At 41.3% G+C, this 20122-nt stretch overlaps 1 protein-coding gene across 7 annotated transcripts in view; it reads right to left on the reverse strand.

The window, feature by feature from the left end:
- The window catches only part of SETD2 (SET domain containing 2, histone lysine methyltransferase), a 143531-nt gene that overhangs the window by 88551 nt on the left and 34858 nt on the right, over positions 1–20122 (reverse strand). For all 7 annotated transcript variants that reach the window (XR_005291173.2, XR_006279530.1, XM_038390574.2 and 4 more), the window contains exons 4-11: positions 18731–18862; positions 17676–17804; positions 10482–10605; positions 9506–9583; positions 9090–9187; positions 5288–5414; positions 3055–3189; positions 1762–1890 (exon numbers count right to left, since the gene is read on the reverse strand). Coding sequence is in view for 5 of the 7 variants with exons in the window: in XM_038390574.2 (XP_038246502.1) it covers positions 1762–1890; positions 3055–3189; positions 5288–5414; positions 9090–9187; positions 9506–9583; positions 10482–10605; positions 17676–17804; positions 18731–18862 (952 nt within the window). In the remaining 2 variants the exon portion in view is untranslated. The remainder of the gene's footprint in view (positions 1–1761; positions 1891–3054; positions 3190–5287; positions 5415–9089; positions 9188–9505; positions 9584–10481; positions 10606–17675; positions 17805–18730; positions 18863–20122) is intronic.

Consider the following 20122-nt stretch of genomic DNA (forward strand, 5'->3'; position numbering starts at 1 on the left):
ATATTGTGAACAGGGACAAGAGAAAAAGAAAAGTAACCCATGGTTGCAAGAGCCTTTGGATTTCACCTCTATGCAGGTTTTTTTTTTTTTTTTTTTTTTTTTGGAAGTAGATAGGTTGTAAGGAGAGGATACTACTCGAAGAAAATCTGAGAAAAATAATCATGATTCTAAACAGCTGAGAGAAATTACACTAAATTAACAGCAGTGATATAACAGAGCTCCTCTATCAGCAGCTATGAAAAATGAACTGAAGTTTAGAAGTAGTAATAATGACCATTTATTGTGGATGTCTTCAGAACTCGAAATTTTTTGGAATTTCTGCTGTCACATGCTGGCCCTAGGAATGGAAAGTAGTTCTTTTGGAGAAAGAAGTATTTTATGTTTTGACTGCAAGTGTCTCTATTAATAAACACCAAAATGATTTTTATATGTGCGCTAAGGTGATTAAGTACATACAGAAAACAGCAGAAGAAAATAATTTCAATGCTAGATATTGTCAGAGAAAACTCTGGATCCTCCAGCCAGTCCCCCACTCCTGAATAGCTAGTAACGGCAGTGCCCTTTTTTAAAGCTTGGTATGTGTCCCTTAAGTTTAAGGAAAATCAAAGGCAAATTCCTTCCAGGTATTTCAAGCTTTCTGTATATGAACTAATGTACTTAAAAAAAAAAGTTATGGGTTTATCTGTACTTTATGTTAAGGTAAAGTACCACATATGACTTTCATTAACACTTTATGTATTGTACTTCACTGTCTGTGGACTTCAAAATGAAGTTAAACACTAACTCAAGAAGGATGTTGATAAATTGGAGAGGGTTCAGAGAAGAGTAACACAAATGATTAAAGGATTAGAAAACCTGCCTTACAGTGACAGATCCAGGGAGCTCAATCTATTTAGCTTCACAAAGAGAAGGTTAAGGGATGACTTTATTACGGTCTATAACAGGGGTGGCCAACTGTGGCTCAGGAGCCACATGTGACTCTTCGGAAGTTAATATGCAGCTCCTCATATAGGCACCGACTTCGGGGCTGGAGCTACAGACGTCAACTTTCCAATGTGCCGGGGGGTACTCACTGCTCAATCCCTGGTTCTGACACAGGCCCTGCCCCCGTTCCACCCCTTCCTGCCCCCTCCTCTCCAGAGCCTCCTGCACATCACGAAACAGCTGATCAGGAAATGCGGGGAGGCACTGATTGGTGGGGCTACCAGTGGGTGGGAGGCAGTAGGAGTGGGAGTGGGAGCTGACCGGGGGGGGAGGGGGAAAGCTGCTGACATATTACTGTGGCTCTTTGGCAATGTACATTGGTAAATTCTGGCTCCTTCTCAGGTTCATGGTGGCCACCCCAGTCTATAAGTATTTACAAGAGGAACAAATATTTATTAAAGGACTCTTCAATCTAAAGATATTACAAATTCAGTCTGGAAAAAAGCCACACACATTTTTACCAGTGAGAGTAATTAACCATTGGAACAACTTACCAAAGGTCATGGTGGATTCTCTTTCACTGACAATTTTTATATCAAGATTTGAAGTTTTTCTAAAAGATCTGGTCTAGGAATTTTGGGGGGCAGTTCTCTGGCCTGCATTATGCACAAGGTCAGATTAGATGGCCATAATGGTCCCTGCTGGCTTTGGAATCGATGCATGATATTTTTGTTCATACATACATGATCACGTTCCCTCTTCTCAGCAATTACTACAGCTGCTTTGAAAGCTTCATGTACAAATAGAGTGACTGGAAATCCTGAGACAATTACTGACCTCTAGCTGGAGCTTCAGGTTGTTCACAGAGTTTCCCCTTCCATCTCCCAGCTCAGCCATCCAGATCCAGAGGAGAGACAAGCCATGACATTCCAGGAAGGACTTCAGGCAGGCTTGTGAGTGTGTGTTCTAGATGAGACAGTTACAGAGAATCCATGGAAACAGTAAGCAACTTCCTCAGAGACTAAAACCTAATTTCCACATCCTGACATTGCTAACTACTGAACTGTGTAAATGTTATTGACAAAACTCAACGCTACTAAAAATGCACACAATGCAGACAGCTGAGCCTTGACATGTGTCAATATCTAACAGCATCACCAAAAATCTACAGTAACTTTAAAGTGAACAGGAACAGCTGTTTTTAATGCAATAGTGCATGCAGAAAGAAAATAAGCCTCCCTGGTAGCCAGCTGGTATTACAGCACAAAAACTTAACAGGAGGTTAGAGCGAGCAGATAGGTTTCAGAGTAGCAGCTATGTTAGTCTGTATCCGCAAAAAGAACAGCAGTACTTGTGGCACCTTAGAGACTAACAAAAAACTACAAAAGTTTTTTTCTCCTGCCGATAATAGCTCATCTTAACTAATTAGCCTCTTGGTTTGTATGGTAACTTGTGTGTGTGTCTGTATGTTCCATTTATGCATCAGATGAAGTGGGCTGTAGCCCAGAAAGCTTATGCTCTAATAAATTTGATAGTCTCTAAGGTGCCACAAGTCCTCCTGGATTTTTTTTTTTTTTTTTTTTTTTAAGCGAGCAGGTAATTCACCATAACTAAATCTTTTCCACTAAGTCAGAGACACAAAAATTCAGGATGGTTTTAGAAGAGAATTGCAAATAAGTTCATTCTAAGATGTCTAGGTTACCTCCTCTACATTTGTTTCCTTTTAAATTTTATTTTATCAGACATCTTAGTATATTGGTAACAATTATTCTCATCGCAGCCAAATCATTCACTGCTTTTGGATGATTTTGTCAAAATGACCCTTTTAAGTTAACGTCTAAAAAGGACTGTGCACCTCACCTTTCTAACCCTCCAAAAGGCAAAACACTACGGCTAAAGGGTTGGAGCTACACAGGGTCTAAAAATTCTTTAAGTATGGCTGCAAACTTACTCCTTTGCCACACTAAATATAGTAGCTCTTCCCTCCAGTTTATATATTGGCACAACTGTTAAAACTATTTTCCATTTTTCTCCCTCTCCCTCACTAACCTTTAAACACATTATTTAAAATAAAAATACTTCACATAATTTCACTTCCCTCCTCATTCAACATGGTTGGGATCTTCTCACCTGTATGAGTTTGAGGCAGGTGAGTTTCTGCTCCAAAGTTTCAATCCGAACCATCAACCGGGATAAACTGAGAACTTGGTTCTTATCTGAAAGCCCCTCTCCATTCTCCAACAGCGCTTCCAACTCCCCATCCACCTACCACGTCAAAGGAAAATGATTATACGACTCACAGAACACCCTATCAGACTCACAAGATACCACTCAATCAGCTGTTAAGAGAATTTATTCTCTGCCTTTGAGGTTCCACAAGAAGTCTCTCATGACCAAATCTCATATACTGAAAGGGAAAAAAAATCTAGTTTTAGGTATACTTGATTTCATTTGTAACTTTTTTTATTTGTTGCCCCATAGCTCTCCTCTGGCTCTTTCAGTCATTCCTTGAATAAAGATTTGGAATATTTCACACTCTGTGCTTTTCTCTCAAGTTAGCAGTTTAGACCAGTAAAATTGGGGTGGGGTGTGGGGGATAGAAAATCTGATTGCCTTCTTGGGAGCAAAAATGTGTGCAACACAGCATCTTCCATCTAGACTTGAAGCTTCAGCTTCTGCCACACATTCCAATCTTATGCACCGCCTATGTCCTTTGTTGTGTGCATTTAACACATGCAGAATGCTCTGCAAAGGAAACTCTGGCTGTATTATTTCAAAAAATATTCTGGTTTCAAATTCATCTTTTCATATATGAAAACAGGAGATACTATTTAAAACATGGCTAGGGCTGCTTCAATTTATAACGCCACAAAACAAAGATTTCTCTATATCCAAGATATAGAGGGGCAGTAATAAGAAAATGTTCCCTCTAAAGTTTATATGAACAAAAAAAGTTACCTGGGACAAATATTCATGATCTAATGTGGCAGTAATTAATATTTTAACTCTACTTTATAAGTGATGACGACGTGTGGGATTTGACCAGGCAGTCTTCTTAAGCAGGTAGCATATGGAAGCTTTGGCTTGCTCTGTACTAAAGGCAGCTATGTCCCTAATGGAAAGCCCTCAAAGAAATTTGAAACGTAGGAAGATAGTGGTCTGATCTTAAATCAATGTGATTGCATTCTCTGATCCAAGGGTGCAAAGACCTGGATACCCGTTCTCAAATTAAAACTGAAAATTTTTTGATCAATACCTTATTTAATGCAGAGAATTGCAACATCCTGTGAATACCTAAAAATGAAGTTTGCTAGAGAGAAGCATATCATTCAAATGTAATTTATAACCATTTTTAGGAAGACAAGTAGGAAAACTAACATAGAAGAGGTCAATTTTAAGAAGTCTAATTCCCTTACCGCCCAAACAGAGATATGGTCAATAAAAATGAAGCTGCTAGCTTCAGAAGGCAAAAGGGTACAGAAATGTAAAAACAGTTTTCGAGGAGGGTAATTAGCATTCCCAAAAGCCAAAAAATAGCTACCTTTTACAGACAGCGAAAAGGATCCTTCCAGTTTCTTAGAGGAAACTTGTAATCAGGAGGTAAAGCATTCCTCTCCCCCCCACCCCCTTTAAATTGTGCTTCTCATGAGAGTTTCCTGGAGGGCTTGTCATCGTCATTGTAAGTTCACCACTACAACCCAATCAAACAATTGAATTCAGATAAAGACCTTGATCAAAGTTATTTGGAGGAAATAGTAGAAGGCCTGAAGAAACCTAGGAAAGGCTCTAGTTCTGTATAAATGAAACATATTACATGGAGCAGCAAATACAACAATTAAAACTGATGTCAAAGCAGATATAATGCACGCTCACACTGGCCTCTAAGCCAAGGTGAATGTAAGTTCAAATCTAACACCGCAGCCTCAGGGATCACCCACTGCAAGAAAGCAAGGAATGGCTGCACCGGTTCAACACCTCAGAGGATTGCAGTTAAACCAGTGCAGTTGTTTCCTGCAGTGAGTGAGCCTTGAAGCTGTGAAGAGAGATTTGGACTTGCAATCACCTTGACCTAGAAGCAAGGGAGCTTGCAAAAAAGTCACACGAGCATGCATTATATATTAAAAAAATCATTCTATCCTATGCTGGCCTTAAGTGTGCTGCATTTGCTTGTGTTTTTACACATGTGTAAAATAGGTTTGCAGTTGGCAATATTTTGATGAAACCTTTGGGTCACACTAAACTTTTTTGATCCCAGAAGAGATCTGTCCCCTTCTTAAGGTTGCCTTTTGAGACCTCGATAAGAAAGATCACCTCCTTATGGAAAATAGATTGTACAAAGCAAACAAGGAAGGGTCACACTCACCGAGTCTTTCTTACGAGAGCGTTCCTTTTTCATTTTTCCTCCTGCTGCTCTGATGCTGACCCTGTTCTCTCCTCCCAGGTAACCCCGGCAGTTAGTTGAGCCACAGAAGCATTTCTGAGCCTCTTTGCTGTTCAAGGGGTATGAGTGACAGGTGAAGTTAGTTTGCAGAGGTTAGTAACAGACTGATGGCATTCACAGCAGGGTTGTTTTCCTAACTACTAAATGCATTTTAATTTTACTGTCCGGGAAGAACAATTACTGTGTTGTACAATCACTCCTTATCCTTTCTTCTTTCCATTAAGGTGTTATTTCGAATGGCTACTGAAGAGCTATTGGAAAATTCTGAACAAACATTCTTAAGACAATTCTGTTTGTCATGCAATTCTTTTAATTTTTTCCCCCTCCATTTTGTTCTGCTACATCAAACATATAAATGAAATGGTTTCTAAACAGAATGTTTCACACAGTTTCCCCCCTGCACAAGAAAGCAGTCTATAGGGTTATAAACCACTGTACATGGCAGGTCCTTTCAGTTCTGGCTGATGCAATCTCTCCCAAACTCAAACAAACCTCTTCAATTTCTTTATGGTTAGTTATTCCCATATCTCCTTAATAGGAAGTTGAGCAAACACTTATGGAAACTCAACTCCAGGCTGTGTGTCAAGATCTAACAGACAGAAAGCAAGATTTCATTCATTTTCCTGGCTGTTTTTAGCTAACTATAGTGCTTCTGTTTTTCTACCTGCTTCTCAGGACCTCTCTTTGTTTGATTTGGTAGAATCTCCTTCCTTAGAGGTTTTTAAGGTCAGGCTTGACAAAGCCCTGGCTAGGATGATTTAACTGGGACTTGGTCCTGCTTTGAGCAGGGGGTTGGACTAGATGACCTTCTGGGGTCCCTTCCAACCCTGATATTCTATGATTCTATGATTCTATGATACTCCTTTGTACACTGCTTAGCACAACTGGAGCCTGATCCCTGACTACAGCAGTGCCTGCAAGCCCCAATATAAACAACTGCTTTATCATTAGCCTGAGACACTACATGGTTAAGGCTGTCATGGCAGAACAATTCTAAAACCCACCTTGCAAAATAACTTTCTCAATAAATTACCTTGAAGATGAAAGTCTCATGCTTGGTCTCACCCAAAAGGGGCAGGAGAAAAAAAGCTTTCTTCAGCAATTCACATGTTCAGACTCTTGGTATTTAGAGAACTTAAAAATGACTAATTTAAAACTTCAAATTGCATAGAACAGTGACAATTTGGGGAGTTGACTGGGTCCCCAGCCTGATTTTGTGAAAACCATGTTGTATTTCAGCTTCTATTTTGAGTGTAAACTTGTTTATGTCCTTCACCATAGACTGTAACAGTCATGTTGGACTGCATCATCACTCATGTTAGAGAGTCTGGTGCCTGAATATGAGGCACATCAAGGGGCTACCAACTTTGAATAACACTCCCCTATGAGAACAATGGGTTTGCTAAAAAGGAGGACATAAGGGAAGCTGGTTTGTGGGAGGGGTGGGGGGGAGAGGATAAGAGAGGCAGGTGGGCTGGGAATTTAGCCACATGATTAGGGCTTTGAAGCCAACCAGTGAATCACCTGACAGAGGAGACAGAAACTTTAGTTAAGGGCAGGGTCTGCTCCAAATCCTCTCTCCCACTGGGAAACATCACCAGGAAGCAGAAGGCTTGCATAAGGAAGAGCCCCACCTCACACACACTGGGCCTAAGGACACACAGAAGGGGTGAGCAGAGTCTCGGAGCAGTGGGGAAGTGTGCTGCCATTTGTACATAGATCTGTAAACCTCCTGTGCTGTCTCGAAGTGAAGCATATACATGTTTAAAAGGTTCCTTTGCAAAGCCTCAATATTCCTTACTTTATCTGCCACATGTCCCTGAAGAGTTAAACTACACACCAGAGTACCCAAGAGGGTGGCTATGGAGATAGCATGTATAGACCTCTGAGGAGATATGAAGGGTTCATCACTGGTCTTGGGGCCCAGGGCAGCAGGACTGCGGGATCCACTGTACCACAGAGGGGTGCCGACAGGGAGTCTGCACCCTGGGAGTGAGACAGAGACCACAGCTCCAGACAGTGTCTGGATGCTGCCCAGACTCAGGGGCTTGCGGGCATGAGAGATCCAGGCTGGGTATAGGACAGCAAAATGGTGACTGTCCATTGCGGGGACTCAACCCAGGCTGTAACAGTTTGTCCTGAATAAAAACCAATACTTTTGAATAGTTTGAAATAATTTGCATATGAAATAAGGTTATGGATTTTAGAATGAGCAGTACATTTGTTTCCTTAACTTCAGGAACACTTCCCTATGTGTAATACTCTACATGCTCATCGATGCAATACACCTAGGTGCAGGAGGTCAGACTAGATGATCAGAATGGTCCCTTCTGACCTTAGTATCTATGAATCTATAAGTGACTGCAGAGAGTTGAGGAGACATTTGTTACATGTCAAAGCAAGTTCATGTGTCTTCATAATAGTTTGCATACTTCATACAAAGGATTAACATTTTCCTGCCACTGTAACTCTCCTATATTTTCATCTGGGACAGCAGTTTATAAAATTATGTTAGTGGTACATTAAACAAATACTAATTCAGATGTACAGTTGTATCGTGGGAGTTAGAGTATGTTAGATCAAAAGTGGAAAGCAGTAGGAATGTTTGAAGACTGACTCTCCGAGTAGGTGGACAGGCCTCATATAGTCTGGTTTCAGAAGTTTGGCAAGGCTTGTGCTTGGTTACTACTTGGAATGGATGACCACGTGAAAATACTTGACATTTTGGAACAGGTGATTTTTTTTTTTTTTTTTTTTAAAGACAAACAATTATTTCCAGCCCTCAAATTCTAAATATACAGTATCTTCTGACAGGGAATGGTGTCTGTAGGAGTGGGCCATTCCATCCAAACCATACAAAAAAAAAAGGAAGAGACTATTCATTAAACAAATGGCAAGATGTTTTAAAATGGTATTAGTACGAATGTTTCATTGAGTATAAATTTCTTTACAACTCAACTCTGTTTAAGTTGGAGAATGCCTCATTCACGTGTCAGACACCACACACAGCAGAATGCAGAGGCATCACAGTGTGAAGCAGGGAGAAAAAAGCATTTTGCTGTAAACCTAGGGTGAGAACCGGAATAGGACATCTAGCTTTCCAAGTTAGAGGACTTTCAGATAAAAGTAACAAGCAGGGCATTGAGGGACCAATCTACAAGGAAAGACAGAGTTAAATAGGTATGCTGTAGCTTGTGTACGCATGGGGAGGTGGAGGGAGAGATAGCGAGTGGGATAGTGTGTGTAAGGGGAGAAGGAACATGGTATTTGTCTACAAATATTTGCAAAGCTGTCAAACACTAAGGGGTGCAGGAGTGGAAAACAGGAATTATGTAAAACAGGAGTGCAGCTAGGATAGCCAGCAAGGGGATGAAGTTAGGAAAAGGAGCATATAAAATCAGTATCTGGAAAACTCCCATATTATGGTCAGTAGGATAGTCTCCCAAGGGAAATGGGGGAAGCCTCCAGATTTGGGACATTTAAAGGCAGATTGAAAGAAATATCACAAAATCTACAGTGGAGGAATAAATCTTCATTAGACAGGACATTGACTAGATTATCCTATTACCTTTTTCATCCCTAACCTCCAATTTGATTTCCACTGTTCACATACATTTAGATGTCTTTTCACTGGTCAGTTTTGCAGCACAATTTCTTAATTGTATGAACACTCGGGGAGACCCACTCATAACACTGAAGTAGACAAACAGAAAAAAATACCTACCCATATCTCTGGAACTGGTAATCGAATGTTAGCTCTGAGCCTGATGGAACTAGTTTGGTGGTGAAAAAGCCAACCCTTAGCTGTCCATTCACAGTCCACTAGAGCAGGAAAAAAAATAGACGACATTGATTATTACAATAACCAGGCTTGACCCCAGTTTCTATATTAAATTAAGGAACTCTGGCAAATGACATTGCTAATCCTCCAAGAAGCAGAAAACATCTCCGAAGGATCTTAAAATCCCAAATTGAAGTGTCTGTATTAGCCGGTTTTCAAGGTATATATTTACTTTTGAATAGCAGTGATTGAATGATAGAGAGGCAACGGTCAATGGCAAATGAATTTTCAACTGAGTATGTTAAAAAACTCAAACAAAACTGAAAACAAAGCAGCAGTAGGTTTTCTCTGAAGCTCACCTTTTGTGTCTCACAGTTTGGTTCACAGCTGTGGTTCATGAAACGGGAGCAGTTTCCTTTCTGGGTTGCATCTATTATCTGAAAGTGAAAAGTAATTATAGCAAAAAGCACTCTTCCTCTCCTCTGTGCTATGGTAGAAGCAAAAGGCAGCATGTGTATGTAGCAAGGTGAAGGTGAAAACTTCAATAAGAATTTTAATAATTCTCTCCTGTTTCATGCATCAGCCTTAATAGCTTTGGAGAAAAAAGGTTTAGTAATAAAAATTGTTGTATGAGAAAACAAGACACGATTATATGATTTACATTGCTATCCATAGTATTAAGAAGACAGTATGCATCGTTTATTTCTCCTGGGCTCTGGGGTTATTATTATTTTTTAAATCTTAAAAACTATTTCCCACCCATACAGCCCCCAGCAACATCCACACCAGGAGATTGGAAATGTTTTTGTTGCATAGATCATGTTTTAATACAAAGATTGTCTAATGGACCACGTTGTCCACCCACTCACAAATGGGCAGACTATTCTACTGCACCCTCTCCCCCAACCCCAATTCATGACCACATAACAACCCCATGGCCAACTACAGAAATTGCTTACATGGAAAGGAAAATATTTAATGTATTTTTACAGACATTGTCCCCTCAGAGCCTTAGGGCCCATGAATCTTGCTTAGGCTTGTAACTATTCCAGATCCATGCATTAGGGCTTTAACTCCAAATGCAGGGATTTACAGAAGACAACTAATTAAGAACTACTGGTTTATCAATAGCTTAAATTAGCTATAAGTAGCCAGTAACACTGGTATAGCTCCTGTCAGGTAAAAGGGCTTAAATGAAAAACAGGGATTTGGGACTTTGAGAAAAAAAACTGTTATTTGTGCATGGCACATTCCAGTTGAGTCAACACTGTATTTACCTAGAGCTGTACACACAAACACTCTCCCTCCTACAAGTGTGTATACATTGCCACTCACCTCATCATTTTTCAGTGCCATGAAGTAGTAGTGAATATTCTTACTTCGGGCATACTCTTTCACTCGGGCTTTGAACTCTTTGTGATCCAGCACTTCTCCACAGTATTCCAGCACAAACGTGTTACTGCAAGACCCCAGGAGGAAAAGCATCATTATCTGCTTAGGAGCAAACCAAGTTAAATACCAAGGATGAAAGCTATTATTGTTGAGACAAACTCACAGAATAGGCTGTTAGAGCTGTCAATATGGCTTAGATTTTTGTACTGAAACAAACAGTTTTAAGTGCATTATACCTTGGACAATTATGATTCTTTTAAACTAACATTATCAGAGTTATTTACAATGCAACATGAAAGGCACTTCAGAGAAGAATACAAGTTCCTTGCTAAGGAGAGTCTATCATATAAACTCATTATAGTTTACTGAGGAAGTTCTTTGATATGAAGATAAGGAATTTCAGCAGAATGTGCACTGTCAGATTTGAAAAAAAACAACATGAAAAGCTATCTGTGATGGCCTCATTTTGTACCTCGTTGACCTTGTGGGCAGGGATGAAGAGGGAACTACCTATCCTTTGTATTTTTAGGAAAAGATGAACCACAAATTAGAGAAGGAAGATACTTATAGGTCATCTGCTCCATCTCCCTCAGAGTCATCACAGGATCGCACCACAGAGTATATTAAATGACAAAAAAACTTTATTAGCACAGTGTTATAATTGCTTGGTGATAGCTTGAGTCTTTCCAGAACAACGAGTTCTGCTACGCTAAAACTTCTGATATCCAGATACACAGAGTTAAGGTAAATGCCCATGCAACCATAACTCGGCCGCACTGGAGCTGGTAACAGCTACTGGGAATTATCTGCATTCCCTCAAGTTGTATTCACTGTGTTAGGTGTAGCTGTATTGAATGATGGAGGAAAAATTTGGAGCAGCTTGAAAGAACTGTGATTGTGATCTGAGGAGATCTATAATGAGCCCGCCCCCATGTGTGGTATCAAAGAAAAGAGATACATAAATACCTTAAGGTTCCAGTCTGCATCATTTCAATACAGAATTGTATAGATTGTGTCAGTTGCAGGGCACTGGGGACTTCTTGCCATGGGTATTGTCAGTAGCGAGGTAGAATATGAGAGCAGTCTGTGGATTTAATGATGGATAGGTAGAAGAAAGTATAGGCTTAGGTGGCATTCTGTGTGCAAGTGTGCAGGGGTTGTAAAAGGGTATGATGTGGCTGTAAAGTTTCACAAAGTGTGGTATTCTGACTGGGGGAGGAGGCTGGTTTGAGCATACAGTACGCGCAGGCAGTGCCTGTCTAGTACAGTGAAAAGGTTGAGTGGCCGTATGTGTGTTAGGATTGTTGTTGCTCAAATATGACAGAGTTAAGATTGGTTTCAGAGTAGCAGCCGTGTTAGTCTGTATTCGCAAAAAGAAAAGGAGTACTTGTGGCACCTTAGAGACTAACAAATTTATTAGAGCATAAGCTTTCGTGAGCTACAGCTCACTTCATCGGATGCATTTGGTGAAAAAAGATCACCAAATGCATCCGATGAAGTGAGCTGTAGCTCACGAAAGCTTATGCTCTAATAAATTTGTTAGTCTCTAAGGTGCCACAAGTACTCCTTTTCTTTTAGAGTTAAAATTGTGTCAGCATTGTATTTCCTGGTTTTCTGAACTCAACGTTCTGGAAGGGCATAAGCTATCACCAGGCAATCTTAACTTGGCGTTAAAAGTTTTTTCTCCCATTTAATTTCCTGGCTTTGTTGAATAAAAAGAGAAATGTTTTTGAAAGGAGTTGGTGGTCATGTAAGCAGTTGTAATTCTCGCCAAGGTTTGCAGCTGATATGCTATTATTGCTAGGTAATAATCAAAAGACCTAGCTTTTATATAGGCCTTGTTTATCAGTAAATCTCAAAGAAATGTAGATCATTACCTCCATTTTACAGATGGGAAACTGAGTGCAGAGAGGCCAAGTGACATGCCCCAGGTCACCCAGCAGTCCAGTGGCACACCTAGGAATAGTCTCACTCCAGAGGTCTTGCCACTAGACCACACAATTGCTACATGATTCCACAATGAACCTACCCACTCCTCTACATTTTGTTGTAGTAGAATGGGCATAACGACCGTGGTTTGAAATGTTTGCAGCGTGTGGCTGCTGCCAGGGCCTGTACGAGAAATTTCATCCATGGTCTGTCCCAAAATCTTGACAGTTTTTATTACATGGTCATTACAGTAACTTTAAGCATGAGAAGAATGGTGCCTCTCTCTCCTCCTGCCCCATCATTCCCCACAACATGTAGCCCTCCCAACATTTTCAGCTATCCTTTCCCATCCCATTAAACCATTAGCTGGCACTGTAGAAGCCATTAATATGTAAGACGTTGCTCTTTGCTGTCTCCTGTCCTATGCTGCTGCATATATGAATCAGAGGCAGCAGCTTACTGGAGGGCCACAAGCTACCTTGGTTATGTAGCCCGAGCTGCACACTCAGCTGGGTCCCTCACTCTCACTGCCCACCTCCAGCCTGGGACTCTTGCTGCTGCTTCAGCCAGCCTTCCTCAGCCATGCCCCATGTCCACCCAGTCCACCCTTCCTCCAAACTAGGCCCCACGACCACACATTCCAGTGATATGTATCTGAACTATTCACTTCCTGGATTTCAGATGTTTAAATTTGCATTACTTTCACCACTCCCACTACTCCAGATCCCAGCCCACATGGAGAGGTAGGGAGATGGGTTCAGGCACCCCAAGTGGAACAGGGTCCCCCAGATCCCAGAACACGCAGTGGGCAGGGACACGGGCTCAGGCCCCTGCAGAGGCCTCCTAAATGCCTCCCAAAATGCCTCTCCCCATGTCTAGTGTGGGGTTTTTTTTCCCCCCCTTCTACTCCCCCCCAAAAATACTTTGATTACATTTGCACAAAATAAAAAACCCTGCCAGAGACAGATTTTAGCAATATGCCTCCCAATCCTTTCCGGATTTCTGAATAAAGGGGGACTCAAACTGGCACTAGATGGGTCAGGTTCAAAGGACTGCTTATCCTCTTGAGCGATCCCACTAGTGTGAAATTTTGAAGGTTAACAATCCTGTTAATGCCTCTGTCTGGACATGCTCTGTGTAGTCTATTAGGAGCGAGAATAAGCACAAATCGTGAGGCTTGCAACAAGCTGAAAAGGAGAAGCAAACTTTCAAATAATGTTTTAATTTGATTTCCCTCAAAGGGCTGGTGGGTGCTAGGCACTCTATTGGGGCAACCCTCAAGTGCTGGAGACCCTGATGCAATGATGTAAGCCCTGATTTGGTCTTTATCTGTAAGCAAAAAAGGTTGCCAGATTCTCTCCACTTTAAGAAAGCTGGAATTTTTGGGGATGATGGTGAGGAGGGGTTGTATATCAGAAATGCCTTGATCTCCAAAATGGTCTCCAAATTTGGACCAGTAACAGAACCTGGTCCCATGAGGCACACCAAATTTCAAGTCAGAGTAACTGTGTTGATTTTAGAGCACGTAGAAGAGTCAAGTTCCAAGCAGAAAACTGGCTTTAACCTTAACTACAGCAGAGCTGTTGCCCTGCTATAGTTATCCAGGGCCTTCTCCAATCTGGCTTGAAATGCTTCAGGCTTTCCACACTTCCCCTGGCTAGTAGGCTGCACTGTCGAGAATTTTTTCCTGACATTTCCCTTTTCTTAATGTCATCCCACTAATCCCCGTTACACTCTCTCATCACAGCCTAAAAAACTCCTTTCACTCCCTAGAGTTTCATACCCTGCAAACATCAGAGGATAGATTGGGAGGAGAGGGTTCAGCGGGGAGGAAGTGACGGTACCCTCTTGAGCATCCCTCAAACTGAACATTCCTCACTTGCTACACCAAAGCATGCACCCTATGCACCCCATTTTCCCTGAAGTCCTGTGATCTGTAGTCTAGACCATCTATATCCCAGCCCATATGTCTGTTACCCATCTCTTTTAAGATCCTGTGTTCATAAGTCAGGCTCCTCTATTCCATCTCTCATGACATTTATCCACTAAACCAGGCCCCTGGTATTTCAGAAAGCCCCAACTTCTGTATTCCACAACTGAGATCACCTAGACCCCATCACATGATTCTCTCATGAAGTCTCTGGGTTTTTCCCTGGCTCTGCCTTGGGGTGGGCACAATGAGGCAGAACTCAGCTCCCTGGGAAGTTGGTAGCAACAGTTTTCAAATGGGTGTGCTATTGCTCCAGCTGGCTCTTTTCCCTTTTACAGTCCTGACTGCACTTTCTGTTGGGCTTTTATGTTTCAGCACAACTCTGAACTCAGCATCATTGACTCTAGGATGGGGCGGTGGTGCTACTATCAGGGCATGGGAGCACAGAGCACAGTGAGGAGAAAAACAGCAGCACTGAGCTAAAAAGAGTACCTGCTCTAAAACCAGCTGCCAATCAGGCTGGGCCAACCCCACTCCTGGGTTTATGTCCCTTTCATCCTTGCCAAACTATACAGATTTTCTTCTTTACATTTTTCCTCCTAAGTGAGTCCTATCTCCTCAATATTTTGCTGCTCCTCCCTGAATTCATCCCCAATTTGCACACATTCTCTGATATGAAGGAGCCCAGTACCAAATGCACTATTCCCAAAGATGTACAGAGACTCACCTCTGGGACAGCTGTGGGGGTCTAAACTGTGATGCCTTTGCATACCCAGGCCAGAATCAATCAAAATTATTTTTGATACTGTATCACACTGCAACCTGGTAACTGATTTACTAGCTGTGGTCACACCTCTCAAGCTCATCCTTATCAAAGCTTTGTACAAGTGAGAGGAGTAGATTATGACTACTCTCAATAGTCAATACATAAGGTAACCGTAAGTTTGAAAGACTGGTTATTTACCTTTTACATGGACTTTCAGTACAGAGATCGCCAGTTAAACATATTGCTTTAAATATGCAGCTCAGCATTCACTACATTTTAAGCACTATTGTGCTTCATTTGTGAAGGACTGCTTCACATTAAAACTCACCCACTGTCTTCCTCATGCAAAAGCTCACATACCTGACAGGACAGCAATATTTCTAGCTGCTACAAGACCAAACGTGTCCTCTTGTAAAAAGCTAGCAAAGATCTTCTGATGGGTTCCTAGCGTGCTTCAATAGAAGCAAAGAATCAGAATTTCCAAGGGAACATACTAAAAACTCCAGGACACCAGAAGATTGCTGCATAGCAAAATATGAGACAGAGTCATCTAAAACTTCCCATAATCACATGCACTTGAGACAAAACAGACTTACTGGCTCCCTTTCATGGCCGTTTGAATCGCAAATTTCAGAGTCTGATGCAATTGCCAATGCACAATTTTGGTTCTTCAGAACAACAAAGGGTGCAACTACAAAAGGTTTTGTGGGAGAAAATCTAACTACCACATTCTATAGAGAAACACTTGAATTTTCTCTTTGGATTCTGAAAGGATATGAAATATATTTAGGGGGGGGGGGGGGGAATGATGCTGTCTAAACCAAATAAGCAGTCAGGAAAATGTATCCAGTATTTAAGGCATAGAATTTACTTTTAAGGCCATCACAACTTAGCCTCTCCCTACTTATCCACTTTTGTCTCTAATGAAGTTTCCCCTTGCCTCCTTCACAGTCCATTTTGTCTGCTTTTCCCATAAGCATCCTTGCAACTTCTTCTTCTGCATGGAATACCTGCCCTAAACTAGTCTATGCAGACACTATCCTGTCCTCACGTCAATGCCCCCCAACAACTCCTTTCTACTGTGCTCATGGGAAACAGCCAACTCCTAAGTGGGTAGAGAGCCAGTAGGGACTTTTCAGATATATTTTAAGAAAATTTAACTGACCAGAAACCACCTAGCTATGCACATTTCACTTGTATAAAAGCATATTCCTTCCATTACTTTTCTCCTTGTCTTTCTTCTGAATATCACACTTTGTTACACCCAGCTGTTATGCCTGTGAATGCAAGCTCTTCAGGGCAGGGCCTGTAACTCTGTACAGCACCTAACACAATGTGGCTCCAATACTAATGGGGGGGTCTCTTGGCAACATTCTAATAGATTTGTATTACAATCATGCCCATAGGCCCTGATAAGGACTGGAGCCCTTTTGTACAGTGCCTAGTGCAAACACAAACCAATGGCCCTTGCCCCATAGAGCTTTCAAATTTAGAGAAGTAACAAGGGGGGGGGGGGAAGGGATATAGTCAAATATATGTAGGTTAACAACAAATGAGTACCAGCAATATCATATGTAATACCATATGCCCCATCTGCCATCATTAAATGGCTGATTTCTCAAAAGCATTACAGCAGAGCTGGGTGTGGAGGGGAGAGATGAAGGATGTAATATGACTGTGGCCTTACAGATCAGTTCAGCAAGAGAAAAGTCAAAAATGTCTCCCATGTAATTGGCCTCAGCCACAAGGATGGTGGTGTAGTCACAGTCAGAAAATTAAGGGGAATAGAGAGGATTTCAGTGGACAGATCCGGAGTTCAGTTTTGGCCACCTGAAGTTTAAATGTCAAACAGGCTGTGATGTGGGATTAGCTAGAGGGAGACAAGTCAGGCATGGAAAGTCAGACCCATGAATCATCAGTGTAAAAATGGTAGTTAAAAGCATGTGAGCAGATGGGATTACCCAGAAATAGTCTGACAAGGGAAAGAGGGGAGAGGACCAAGAACCAATTCCTCTGGGATCCCGACGCAGACAAGGCAGGAGAGGACGAAGAACCGACAAAGGTAGCCAAAGTAGTGATCAGAGGGGAGGAGAGATAGTAGGAAACAGAATCACAAAAAGAGACCACAAGATTTCAAGGAGTATGTGACAAACAGTAGTAGAAACAGAGGCCAAGGAGGACAAGAATGGAGTACTGGCTATAGCTTCTAGCTAGGAAAAGACTGTCAGTACCTTTGGGGAGAGTAGCTTTGGTAATATGAAGAGGACTGAAAGCAGACTGGAGGAGATCCAATACTGCAGGAGAGGAATGTGTGAACAGCTGTAAGAGGCATATTCAATGGCTTAGAGGTGAAGGGCGAAGGAGAAGGGAGTAGGTGGGGCCAAGGTTGTTTAGGATGGGGGAAATTCAGCTGGTTGACTACAAGTAATGAAAATGAGAGAATGCAGGCAACTTATTTTCCATTTGTTGAGAAATAACTCAATTAAGGGTCATATGAAGAGGAAAGCCTTACGATGGGAGATCTTTGGCAGCTCTCAGTCCCCAGCCTTTCTTCTCAGTCAGGATCACTTCAACATCTGCATGCTGTTTCCTCTGGAACCGCCTGTTGGAACAGTAGTCCCCATTTGGGCACCTGGAAGAACTAAGTAGAGGAAACAGAACAATCAACTCCCAGTGGGTTGGCAGTGACAACAGAAGCAGTTTGGGAAATAGCTGGGAAATAGACATGAACCAATAAATAATGAATTAAATGCAAAACCCACAAACATATTTCACTATAAAGAAACGTAACCACCTGACAACCAATGTTCAATTTTGAACAGTTTACATTTAGACAAAATTTTTTTAGAACTGCAGTGTTACTGTGATTAAACCAACATACTGGCATCTGTCCTGTATATTTTATATTGCTTCTTCCTGAGAGACTGCCCCCTTCCCTGCTTCTAGAGCTTGGACTGATCAGAGATCCAGTATCTTAGATACTGCAGGGTCCATATCATTCATCCCTCTTCTCCCGTCTTACTTGGTAACAATCATTATGTCTCCACCTATCAGAAAGCAAATCCGACTGCCAGTCAGCTGTCAATGCAGCTCCTTTGGCCCAGTTCTTTGCCTCCTGCCAACTGAAAACATGGAGCAGCAGTTGTCTCAGCCCTGCTGCCACCTTCTTCCAAGCAGGAGGACTCAAGATAAAGGGGAAGGAAAGAGCCTGATAAGAGCCTAGTGAGAGAGGAGAGGTAGGCAATAGAAGAAAAAACTGAAAAACAAGGCAGCTGCATGGAAAGCTATTCCTCTCCCGTTCCTGCCTCCCTCAAGCCTAGGCTGCAGTGCATTGAGCCTCCTGAGCAGACACTTCAGTGCTTTTGTGATAGGCTCAGAGACTAATATGAGACTATTACACTCATTCACAAGCCCTAAGTTAGGATTTAAATTCTGATCTCCAAAAGAAAAAGGACGACGTATCAATATATGTCACTGCAAATGGCAACACAAAGATGACTTGGTGTCATCTGATATTCAATGCCAGGGAAAGAGCTCCATTTTGACATCTCACCTAACAGTACTTACCATTCTATCATGAGCAGGCGATTGAGACAATCTTCACCACAAGCTACCTCCCCTTGAGCTCTCTCTTCTTTGGAAAGAGGCGGACATTCACACTGCATTCGCTTGATATCACGATGGGATTTGTTCTTCTTCCTGTGGAGAGGATAAGGCAGCATTATAACATCAATATAGACAAAAATCACTCCATCTAAAATTAACTCAATCTTTATCATTTGCTACTGGACTAAAATTGATTTACCCTTTAGAAATCACTGTTCAGCTATTCAGCTTACATCAACATGATGTAAGAGCAGTCAGGAACATTATTTTCTGGTAAATTCATGACCAGATGCGATATTCAGAAGACTGCCAAGATGTTAACGCAACATATCTATTCTCCACCTCTTTTTAATGCACACAATCCTATTTTAATTTCATTGCAGCTACACACTGAGTAATAGTAAAACTCTAGCTTAGTTTTTTCAGTGCAGGGTAAGAATATAACTTTCAAAGGAATTAATCTTAAAATCTTGATAGAAATTAGCCTGAGCTAGGCTGGCACAAATGATAGGCAGAGACCATTCTAAGTCACCACGATTTATGGAGAAGAGATATGTGGGGAAGTCTTCAAAAAGACTGTACCCATATTTCAGGGGCAAAACATGCTTTCTGCCCCGAGTTCGTGCTGTCCTTCAGCAGCCTAGAGAACCAGAGAGTAGGACTTGGAATCAAATTTGTAGTTTTCGCATCACAGTGCAAGATACACAGCTTCTAGGGTGCTAATCATAAATGGCTTCCTAAATGGGGCCTATTTTTTTTTTTTTTGGTCCTGAAAAGGATAAAACGTGGACAGAATGTGGCTGAGGTATTCAAACCTATGAAGAGCATGATAAAGTCCTACTTATTACCTCATCCAATCGTATGAGAACAAGGAATCACTTGAAGAAAATAAAGGTCATTAAATTTAAAAGAAATTAAGTATTATTTCACAGATCATACAGCAAACCTGCTGAGTTACATACCACAGCTAGATTTCAAAGGGGCAAAATTATTAATGTTTACATATAGCATAAATTAACTATAATCAAATCTCGTTCAGAGTTTAAGTTCATTGCCACAAGGGCCAAGACAGTACTTTTATACACATTCCTTTACAGTATTAGACAATTGTGTGGATACATTTCTAAGAAGGAAGGGTTGTCTGGCTCTGAAGCATCATGTTATTAGCCATTCCCAGAGCTTGGAAACCAGAATTTATGGTTCAGTGATCAGATACAGTAAAATACATCAACTAGTCCTATGCAACAGGAAATAAAATAATTTGCAATTAGTTGTCACCTTTTAAAAATTCAGATTGAAATTCTGGGTGTGTTAAAATGACAGCTAACATGTTCTTTATTTAAAAGTGGTTAC

This window comes from Dermochelys coriacea, chromosome 2 (genome assembly GCF_009764565.3).
Source record: "Dermochelys coriacea isolate rDerCor1 chromosome 2, rDerCor1.pri.v4, whole genome shotgun sequence".
NCBI classification, from domain to species: Eukaryota; Metazoa; Chordata; order Testudines; family Dermochelyidae; genus Dermochelys; species Dermochelys coriacea.